The sequence below is a fragment of the Sorghum bicolor genome, chromosome 2 (genome assembly GCF_000003195.3).
Source record: "Sorghum bicolor cultivar BTx623 chromosome 2, Sorghum_bicolor_NCBIv3, whole genome shotgun sequence".
Classification (NCBI taxonomy): Eukaryota; Viridiplantae; Streptophyta; class Magnoliopsida; order Poales; family Poaceae; genus Sorghum; species Sorghum bicolor.
Genome location: NC_012871.2, coordinates 41893413 through 41905141, shown reverse-complemented (window position 1 = coordinate 41905141; position 11729 = coordinate 41893413). Strand labels below are relative to the sequence as shown.

At 42.7% G+C, this 11729-nt stretch overlaps 1 protein-coding gene across 1 annotated transcript; it reads left to right on the top strand.

The window, feature by feature from the left end:
- LOC8063457 (cytochrome c biogenesis CcmF C-terminal-like mitochondrial protein) lies at positions 4851-9428 on the top strand. The gene is given in 2 exon segments (XM_002462042.2): positions 4851-5735; positions 9337-9428. Coding segments are annotated over 2 exon segments (951 nt in total). The 5' UTR covers positions 4851-4876.

The window sequence follows — 11729 nt, the reverse complement described above, 5'->3', positions numbered from 1 at the left end:
GTAAAAGTGGACAAGTGTCCGAAGTAGAATTAGGGGTACAAAGATACCCACGTGAGTGGAAAAAATGGACACATGTCCAATAGTAGAATTAGGAGTACTTGGTGCCCACATGAAAAAAAAGAGAAGAAAGAAAAAAATGATAGCCCATGGTCCCTCTAATAAGCAATATGCTAGTAAGGGATGACAAACTTTTCAAAAAAGGTCAAAGGTCTTGATCTTGGAGTATAACATTCCTCTCCCTTGCTCTGAATTTTGACATAGCAAAATGCAAAGTAAGTATGCTAAAACTTTTAAAGCTCTACTTATATATCTTTCGAGAAGAAGGCAGATGCCTCAGTTTTATTTTGGAAACTTACAAAAAACACCAGAACAAAGGTAAGACAGAAGAACTTGAGACATTGTGCTTGACTTGATCGTTCTGTTTTCAATCACTAAAGACTTTAGTGATAACTTAAAAACCCCATGGTAAGAGGCATAAAAGTAACACCTGTTTTCTTGCTGATTTTAGCTTTGCTCAGGGACGAGCAAAGGTTAAGCTTGGGGGAGCTTGTTGACGGTCCTTAATGCTCACATTTAACCGTCAACTAATCATGGAAAAGGACTTATATGCAACCAACACCCAGACTTAGGGTTTCATCTGACAGAATTCCACGAGTTTTGCTGTTTGTCTATTTCTGCAGGGGGTTATTAGGAATCATGGAGGAAAGGCCCACATGTCGGGTTTACGTAGAGATATTAACGTGTGCGCCAATTTTCTATCATCTAGAAGACTCCACAAGCCATAGGAACGAACGGGAGGCCGAGCGGGCCCGGGGGCAGGGCGCCCGCCCTCCCCCCTAGGGCGTCCGCCCAGCTTCAGGAGCCAATCAGGCACCGTCTCACGGATCATGCTCCACCGACCTAAAGGATTAAGAAAAAATGTGCGATTAAGGTCGGTTTGATCCGACGGCTCATATTCATTTGGAGGGCAATATAAGCAGGCCCCCTGTCCCCTGGAGGAGGCATCATCTCTTCTACAGAATCAAAGCTAGGGTTTCAATTATTCATCCAAGTATAGAGGATCCCTCTAGTTCATCTAGTTCTAGTTCTAGTTCATCTAGTTCTAGTTCTAGTTCTAGTTCTAGTTCTAGTTCTAGTTCTAGTCAGTTCTTGTTGTAATCTAGAAAATAGGGAGAGAGAAGAGGAGAGCGGAGGAGGAGCCAGATCTGTCGGATCTTCCTTAGCATTGTACTTTTGCAGCAACTGGTTCGTTCTTCATCGTTCGCCAAGTTCATCAATTCATAATTCCTGAGTTCTTTAATTACTTTTATTTACATTCAAGTTATTTATTGGATTCTCACTTGCATCAAGTGCTCTAGTCTTTGCAATGCTAGAGTAGTAATTAATAGATTAGATGTGGTATTTAGTCTTGCAATTACCTGGAATTACATCCAATCCTACAAATTGTTATGGTAGCCCTAGGATAGTGACAGCCCTAATGGTCGACGTATTCCACCTCGTTCGGATCGGTGTTTGTAGGGCCGTAGTCAGAGCTTCCTAGCCCCCTTCTCATCTCTTTCTGTGGTTAGTGTTCTGATGTCACAAAATAAATAATCTTTGAAGTAATTATTGATTCTTAGATCAACTAGAGAACTCTTAGGAAACTTCCTCTCTTCCCACCAAAACTAATTATATAGTTATCCTTGGGCGATCTTGAATCTTAATTAGTACACTCACGTTGCCTGTGGAAAATCGATACTCTGGAATACTCCCGGGTGAAAGCTACATCGGTATCCGTGCGCTTGCGGATTTTTCGTTTTGCGTTTAAAATACCCAACAAGGTGGAAGAGGGCGCGTTATCGATGTGTAATGGATCCAGAGGGACCCCTTTGACATAATGGTTCGTGTATATATTTTACAGAAACGTGAAATCAAAGTTGGGGATAAAGTAGCCGGAAGACACGGGAATAAGGGGATCATTTCCAAAAATTTGCCTAGGCAAGATATGCCCTATTTGCAAGATGGAACACCTGCTGATATGGTCTTCAATCCCTTAGGAGTACCCTCACGAATGAATGTGGGACAAATATTTGAAAGCTCGCTCGGATTAGCAGGGGACCTACCTAAAGAAACATTATAGAATAGCACCCTTTGATGAGAGATATGAGCAAGAGGCTTCAAGAAAACTTGTGTTTTTGGAATTATATGAAGCCAGTAAACAAACGAAAAATCCATGGGTATTTGAACCCGAGTACGCGGGAAAAAGCAGAATATTTGATGGAAGAACAGGAGATCCCTTCGAACAGCCTGTTCTAATAGGGAAGTCCTAACTCTAATCCGCAAATAACGAATGATGCTTTGACAGATTCAGTCATCCATTTAGCTTTGAAATCGGAGACAAGGAAAACAACTTCATAGAAGCGCCACAGATCAATATAGAGAGGCGAACCAATATCCTTTTCGTGGTGGACTCTGAAGTACTCGTCTTTAGCACAAGGCCTCGTGTCAAATAGCATCCAACCACGTCCACATCCTCCTACCTCGCCCATTTCCTGAGATCATCTACATTTTGCTTCGTGTCGATCTATAATTGGCCCAAACGTTTTCCTTCGGGAGGGCATTGCTGCTTTCTTTCTGTAGTGAGGCTGGCTCTTAAAAATGAGCTAAACTCTGATAGATTTAAAGGTAAATTTAGGTATTCTTATATGTATCGAGTGATTGTTAAGCGCATTCAACGCGCTAGATATGAACAAGGCTTGTTAGCATTGGCACGTGCATATGTTGGGTATGATATTTACTTTCCAGCATTTATTGATTTTAGAGGGCGCGTCTATTGTGCAGGAATAGTACACTTTCACGAGCGGGACTTTGCTAAATGTCTAATATCTTTTCCTATTGGTAGTGGTGATGTTAAGTTCACATGAAAAGAAGACAAGGAAGAAGCTACTACTTATATGATTGAGCAAGCTGTGGGTTTCCATCATCATTTGGCTTTGCCCTTCCTCCTCATTTTTCTTTGAGATTGGCAACCTTATCCACTTTTTTACTTTGCTCCACATAGATGAAGGCAAGCTTGTCTTGTCTTCGCTCTATCTTACCAGGAAAGTAGGAAATACACACCCCTATTGGTTAAAGTAGACTCGTATGCCTATTCTGATGTGGACGAATCAGCCACCTCTTTCTGTTCGAAAGATTCCAGACCTGACTTAAAGCCCTCTTTCACAAGACATTTGGTTGATTAGGATTTGGTAAACCTAGAAATCTGATTCTAGGATAGGGTAAATCTGTTCTTTCTGCTTCTGCCTATGCTTGTCTTTTAGCATTCGCCTATGCCTGTGAAAGGATTGAGAAAGATATTGATATCTATCTGGGCGAAAGAGCACAAAGGGAGTGGTTTGGCCGCTAAGAACTTAACTCCTAGGCGATGGAAATATAGAATCCATGTATGTCTCAACCATCTGTTCTTGAACTTGCTTCTCTATCTTTTTCATTAAAGGCTATGTATCCCATTCCCTCATTAGTACTCAAGCACTAGAACCGCTTACTGATTCAACGACAGTTACTGATATGCCATGTTGATCATCATTTCTCGTTGAATGGTTCTCCCTCCTGTAGCTCTGTGGGCATTCAAACCAGAGTTTATGCGGTTGGCTATGTCCCTTCTAGAAATTCAGGTTTCACAGACTTTTCCCACAATAGAGGCTTTGTTCTTTTTGATAAGCTCCCATCTTTCCCTCTGCTTCTCAATATTGTTCATCCCTCTAGCGTTCGTTATGAGGACATTCATTAGGAGTTTGAGGTTAGATTTGATGGGGAACTCCCTCCTCTGTTGGAGGCACTTTTCATTGCTCTTGTTTGGCTCTGAGCCTTAGCTTTTTTCTTAGAGTTGCATTCACTTCCCTCACATTTTGCAGATAGAATAGACTTCCCAACTAGTTGGATCCAAGAAGGATTATCCACAGCCAGGACCCTAGGGGATCTATCTCTGAGTATTATATAGACTTACTCTCTCTGCTCCAGTAGAATGCTGAAGGATTGTGCTCTTTCATGGCCACTGAGACAGCATGAATTGTTGGATTTATTATGGGTTAGACCCATTTAGATTTAATAAATCAATAAACTTTATGGTGTGTAATTATGGACAATATATACATTGTACCAAATAGGAGCAAGTCCAAGGGTTGGAATGGCTGGCTGATAGTACGGGAGTTTCAACTCAATTATGTGGTAGTTTCAACTCATTATCTGCGGGTGTTTCGATAATTAATTGAGGGAGTTTCAACTCAGCGTGAAAACCCTTCAAATGCCCGTCTCCTCAGCCGCCAGCAGGGGAGTCCCTTCCCCTCCTCTCCTCTCCAGCCACAAGGATAAATAGGAGACTCATCTCCTTGGTACAACAAGAGAGAACATACAGATCACAGTTCCGTTGCAAAGTAGGAATCCCCATCTCGTAACTTCACGCGCACGGAGGAGCGAGAGGGCAAGTGCCTCCGGAGCCCTTGCCGTTCGAGACCTTGCATGGGGGATCGGCAATTAGGTTTTTGGGCAGCGTCTATGCGACTGCCCAACTCCACTGCTGTTGTTCATCTTCTTCCCGGAGGTCTCTTGGTGTTGCCGGTTGCCGTCTTCTCCTTCCCGGTGATTGCTTCGTCGTCTTCACCTTCGTCTCTACTCCATGGCGATCGAGAAAGGACAAAGTTCTAGAAATCTGAATGCACGAGTCTCAGGGTATGATCTGTTCGTCTTCCCTCAGTTTTACGTCGCTCTGTCTCTGTTTGTTTCAGTAGTTCTATCGTGCAGATTCAGTTGTTGTGTCATATTTGTTTCAGTAGGTTTGTTTCATCGTTTCGCTAAATATCTGTTGTCTGCACATATTATATTAGCCGCTTATCTCGGAATGGACTGGGATGGAAACGTGAAGCAACAAGCAAGGGATGAGCGCTTTGTTGCTAAAGCGCATACGTTTTCTTGCTCGGTCAGTTTGTTTTTTGGGGGTGGGGCAATAAAACTTGCTTCTTCACAAGCTTATCCCCGCCCCCTTTCCTGTCTGTCCCGACCGGCAGCAGTTGGGTCTCCCCATCTCTCCTCAACTTCCGCGGTCTTCGGCCCGAGCTGTATGAGGCAGAAATTCGTCCCACGTACGGTTTGGAGGCCGAGCCCCACCCCTGCAATAATGGTGCAGCTTAGGTCAACTAATACGAATAAGATACAGTTCACTCAACGATTGCCTTTGGGTCCCGAACTCCATATGGGGAAGGAACGTTGTTGTTTGCGAGGTCTTGATCATTTACATGGACCCACTTCTCATTCCATTTGTGGGAAATTTTTTATTTATAAACCGTCCTCAACGAGCGAAAGGTTCATGTTTGAACATGATGAATCACTTCGTGCGGCCCTGTTGCCCAGAAACTTTCCTGCCTCATATGAGAATGGAAAACTGGAAGATTTTTTGCATCGGTGGATGAAGAATCACGAACATAAAAATTTCTGGTTTAGCATGTTCCCAGAAAGAAGATACTTTTTTTCCATTCGAGAAACGAGGAGCACGACTGAAGTGGCTATACATACAAATCCATTTACAGATCTATATGCTCCGATTGGAACTGGAAGTTCCAGAACTAGCGGCTGGTATACCACCATAATGAAATTGCCTTTTATTTTTAGTATTCGGATAGGATTTTTGTTGGCTTCATCGGGAGGCTCGCGTAGTTTGTTACGTCAACTCTAAAAGGATAAGTTGCATTGGAATCGAGAAAGTTTTGTTCATAATTGCATAAAAGGAGTAAAAATAGTGGCAGCGACGCGTCGAGGGTCAACCTTGATGGAATAACCTTTCGAGCCTTCCACAATGGATCTCTATCCTCCTTTGAAACCAGTAGAAGTTCACTGACCATCCCTGTCAAACATAACCCAAGGTAGGATCGAGAGGAGAAGAATAGGACTCTTGCTAGTATCATAACCTCTCAATGGGAGAATTCAACCATTAGATTAGTGGAAAGAAGAAAGAATGGGAAGAAAGAAGCTATGGGCAAGCTTTAATTAATATAAATAAGTAGGAGTTACAACCTTTAAATTAGAGTGATACGAGCCTTTGATGTAGTCAGAACGACCGATCTATTATTTTTTTCGAGTAATAGCGGAAGGAGTGCCAAAGCCCATTTTAGTAGAAAGCTGCTACCCTTTTTTAGTAATGCGGAGTGACATAATCAATCGAATTCGACTGGTTGGTTCCCCTTATTAGTCAATTGCTTTTGACGTATCAGGTGGGAATGGGAGAGCCTCTTTTCTTTCCGCAATGGAATCGGCTTAAGCTCGACCTTTTCTTTCATTTAGGGAAAAAATGCCGTTTTTCTTTGTTTAGAATATCAAAAGACATCCCACAACCTGGTCTTAGGTTCAGAGTCACTTTGTGGGAACTTCAAGAGAGAGAAGAGAGATCATAGCTTAATATCAAAGGTCAGGTATACCTGCCTACGTTCGGCATACACATTCACTAGTTCCATTCGGTACCTTTCTATAGATGGAATCCCGATTCGACTTTCAAATGCAAGAGCAAGAATGCCATGAGGGAGCCCTATCTCCAAAATGCAAGGCCAGATCCCACTTTCTTTAATCGAGCGGGCAAGGATCGATCTATTCTTTTTAGAGAAAAGGTTTTCAAAAGATATCCCGAAGGGGTCTTAGATAAGGTAAGGAGTGACAGGTCTATTCAATAAGCTAGCTCTTTAAGGGAAGATCCATCTCCTAAAATGTGGAAGTTTGGTGCTTTAGAGATAGGGCTGGCACGATTTGCTGGAAAGCAATAAGTCAACAAAACAAGGTAGGTCTACCCCCTAATAAAGGTTTCACTCAACGACCCTGTATCCATTCTCGATTAAACCACGGAGAGTTAGGTTTATTATCTCCAGTTTGGTGCTATCTTCTCCATGACTTGGTTCTTATGGATCTCCTCCAGGTCCTAGGCATCTTGTCTCTAGCTCTGCTCTCTATCGGTAGTCAAATCAACACTTTGTCTTTTCCTGTCTTTGTCCATTCCTTCAACACTGATGGACTCGGAGTGGCATAACCCCTTTAAGAAGAAGCATAAGACCTCAAGCGAGGAGATAGAATAGAAAGAATGATAGTCAGTTCTTTGAAAGTGGGAAGAAAGCCAAGGATACGGTGGCGTATAGGGTCTTTCAAATCAATCAGGAAAGCGTGAGCTAAGAAGGAACACGGCTTTCCGCGCCTTAACAAGTGGATCTACCAAGAATTGCTTTTTCAGCCGTTACTTATTATATAATAGCTCGACCCGCCCAGGCATGTGATTCCCCGCATGACCCAAGAAGCTACGGACTTACTTCACTGGAGGAGGCAAGTGATCCTCAACTTTGGCTTTATCAACCTCAATTCCTCGCGAGGAAACCAAATGACCGAGGACAATACCCTCTTGAACCAGGAAATGACACTTCTCCCAATTGAGTACCAAATCAGCTTCAAGACAACGCTGTAGAACAATCTCAAGATTGGCCAAACAGTCATAAAAATTCCGTCCTGTCCATAGACAGAGAAATCATCCATGAACACCTCCATGATCTTCTCAATCAAATCTGTGATGATAGACATGACACATCGCTGAAAAGTCCCTGGGGCATTACAGAGACCAAATGGCAACCGTCGGTAAGCAAATGTACCATAAGGACAGGTAAATGTTGTCTTATCTTGGTCCGACGGATGTATCAGAATCTGCAAGAAGCCTGAGTACCCATCGAGGTAGCTGAAATAAGAATGACATGCTAACCTCTCAAGCATCTGATCAATAAAAGGCAAAGGAAAGTGATCCTTCCGGGTGGCCTTGTTAAGCTTGCGATAATCTATACACATGCGCCAACCGGTGACAGTCCTAGTGGGAATCATTTGACCTTTCTCATTTGCTAAAACAGTCATGCCTCCTTTCTTGTGTACAATATGAATTGGACTGACCCACTGACTGTCAGAGATAGGATAAATGATGTTAGCACCAAGAAGCTTCAATACCTCTTTCTTTACAACTTCTTGCAAATGAGGATTAAGCCTATGCTGGTGCTCGCGCGTCGGCTTAACATCATCCTTGAGAAAGATTCAATGCATGCGTTGGGCTGATACCCTTCATATCATCTGTAGAATATCCTATGACAGCTCGATATCGACGAAAAATATCAAGAAGACGGTAAATCTCCATAGGAGTCAGACGAGAACTCACAATAACAGGATATGTATTATCAGATCCAAGAAACTCATATCTCAAATGCTCAGGAAGAGGTTTAAGATCTACCTTAGGAGCTGAAGATGGTATAAGATCATAAGTAAGAGATCTAGCCTCCTGAGAAGAATCAATTAGACCTACAGGAGATGGATCAATAGAAGTATGCCCATTATAAAGAATAGACTTCTCATCCTCCAATGCTGACACATCCTCTGAACTAAAATATGTCTGGACAGTGAGGAAGGTGAGTTGGATGCCTCATATCAAATGATACTTTCTCCTCACCAAATTGAAGCGTGAGCTTAGCATCTTTCACATCGATGACAGCCCCTGCAGTAGCTAGAAAGGGTCTCCCCAAAAATAATAGGCTCGCTCTTATCCTCCATCTCCAAGACAACAAAATCAACTGGAAATGTGAAGTTACCAACTATCACAGGGACATCAACCAAAATGCCTGCCTGATGGCGATAAGTGCGATCAGCAAGCTAGAGAGTCATGGTAGTCGGCCGTACATCACCCAAAGGTAGTGCCTCACAGACAGAGAGGGGAATCACACTCACACTAGAGCCAAGATCACATAAAGCACGGAAACTTTTAGATCCTATCAAGCATGGAATACAGAAAGTGCATGGGTCATCTAACTTGGGGGGTCTCTTATTTTGAATGACTGCACTGCATTCCTTGGTAAGAGTAACCACTTCTGGCTCGTTAATGTTTCGAGGTAGGAAAGCTGGCACTCTCTAGGTTGTTTCGAGACCAGGTGGTGTAGAAAAAGAAGAAGCCGTTGGACTACCTTCTCAGGAAAACCAGTGGCAGATCACTTGAAAACAATCACAGCGAACCCTCCCTCAAACGATCTACTTTTCATGGTAGTAGATTAGATATCCATGAAGATGCACGGGTCGGCTTGTGTATTACAAACCACGGCTATATATAAATATACCTTACTTAATGTATTTTCTTACAGAGGTAGGTCTGTCTCTTTTAACTCACTCACCAAAAATCAAGTGAAAGATCCCACGTTCCCACAACCTACTACTTGATGGGTTTGTGGGATAAAGAAGAGTGGGATTCAAAGATCAATTGGGAAGGGTTTTTTGTGATGTTAAGTTCTGTATTAAATGGCTATTCAGGGCAGTGTGTTGTTACAGTTCCTCGTGAGAATACAGTAAGCGTGCAGTCCGGGCACGCGCTTTATGAGGCATGCAGTTTATCTTTGAAATAGGTGTTAAGCAGTGGTTATTTGTATTTTATCTGGGTAGGCAACCCAGCCCAGAGGGCTGCCTCAAGGTGGTAGCTGTTTGCAAAAAGTGTAGAGGTCAGTCTGCGCAAAGCCATAATACCAGATATCGGAAAGCGAAGCGTGGTGCTAACATGACTAAAAAAACGATTTAGAAATCTGTCTTTATAACTTTTTCTCATGCGGAACGAATAGTGAAAGCATTTGATCGAGTAGTGAAAGCATTTGATCCATCAGATCAGTGCTTGATCTTCTACTTAATAGGTTCAAGACCTAAATAAAGGAATGAAAACAGCTGCTAGATCCGCTTACTTCTTTCTCTTAGTCAGCTCTATCTCATATTGCCTACGAGCTCTCGTAGTATCTCACAGCAGTATCGAATAATGAAAAGAAGGAAAGCACCATTGAATAAGCCAAGGATAGAGAGAGGCACCTTAAAGAACTATTTGAGAAAAGGAATATATCTCCAGGTTAATCATTCAATCCTAATTTTCAATCTCGCGAATTCAATAAAAAGAACTCAAGGCTGCGACATCCACTTTAAGACTAGTTAAAAAGAAAAGGTTCCACCCTTCTAGTTAGACAACCGATATGCGACATCATACTTAGTATCGGAGTTGCCGCTGATCTGCGACATCAATAGATAAGCATGGTATGCGAATATGTTGATCTCTGCATCGCGATGCTACTATCGTAGGGGAGAGCAGTCAGTCCCCACCATGGCAGGTCTATGGGCTTTTTGGGGGGGTAATTTCACTTCGTTCATCTTCAAGTGCCGACAGTTTCTATTCCCGAGTGTGAAAAGCCAGTACTCGATAGATGGTTTAGATACGTCACTGAGTGCCCCATGGGTCATCTTGTTTCCTATTTATTGGAAGCTACATAAAGCATCCCTATATTAAGATGAAGTAAGAAAGCATCAGTCCTCTTTTTTCTGTCTTCTTTGAAAGAATGTAGCTCGCTCTATCAACCCGGGGCCCCATCTGGGGAACTGTTTGAGGCATTGACCCCATTTCCTTTTGATCGTATTACGCTTGACTCGCTGCAAAACATTTCGCTTTCTGCGCTCGCTCGTACGTGATTTACACTCCTTGCCTTTCATCTGACTTTTCCATCAGGCAATTGTTTTCAACTGGATTGGATTCCGAACCAAGAAAGATAGGCAACTTTCACTTGAAAGAAAGGAGCTTATGAACTATTGTATTAAACCGAATAAGAATAAGAGCAAGAAGGGGCTATCTTTGTGAAGGGACCGGCACCAGAAAGTAGATCATATGGCCTTTCTTTCGCCAAAAAAAAAATAAAGTAAAGCCCCGGCCCAAGAAATGCAGCAAAGCAAGTCATCTGTGGTTTGGAGCGAAATTCCCGGATGTATAGGCTTGATCGAGTGCCTTACCTGAAATCGACGATCTAAAGTGGGTTCTTTAGCTTGCTCCGACAGAGGGCTCCTTCTCCCTTAGCAGCGAGACCAGTCCCTACCTCTTTTCAAGAAATCTTTCATACCGTATGCCTTTTCTACGCCTAAAACAAGTTCATGTCTCTCCTCTCTGAAAAGTAAGTCGGACCTTATTGAAAAGTAGTACGCTTTCTTTCGTGGTGTTCAGGATCCCGTGCTTTGTAGTTCACGCATGGCTTTCTCTAACGAAGCTAATGCCGAATTAAAGACCTTAAATGGAAACACACAGGAGGTGGCGAAAAACAAAAAAAGAGAAAGAGCTTACAAACTTCTCTGAACCCGGTAGCCAGCGGAGCCCTTATTCATGGGTTAGGGACTAGCATTGAACAAAGTTGGTGACAGCCGAAGAAAAAGTGAAAGGGCAAGTAAATAATCTAAACATGCGGGTAAGCGGCAAAAAAAGAATAAAAGTAATGCGCCCTACCTGTTAGTAAAGTAAGGCCTTCCAGAGCCTATCTAACACAGACATACACGCGGATGAGGGCACAGAAATAAGTGGATGTCGATCCGGTACTTAAATTGCATAGAAAAAAAGAAAGAAGTTCATACTTGATGAAACGCACAAAATCCAACGAATGAAAGATTAATAAGAAAAGATAGAGAGATATTGACTTTTTTCACATCTGTAACTACATTCTCACATTTCTTTTTGATCTTTTTATGCGATCGGAAAACGAATGAGATCAGAAAGATAGGCAGACGACTTGATGATAAGGTCGGATGTTTCCGTGAGCAGTAAGCAGCGGATCTCCCCTTTTTTGGGGAAAGCTTGTGGCCCTTTTGGCGTGTTAATTCTTTCGACGGGGCGGCCTTCTTCGTTCGGTAGATCC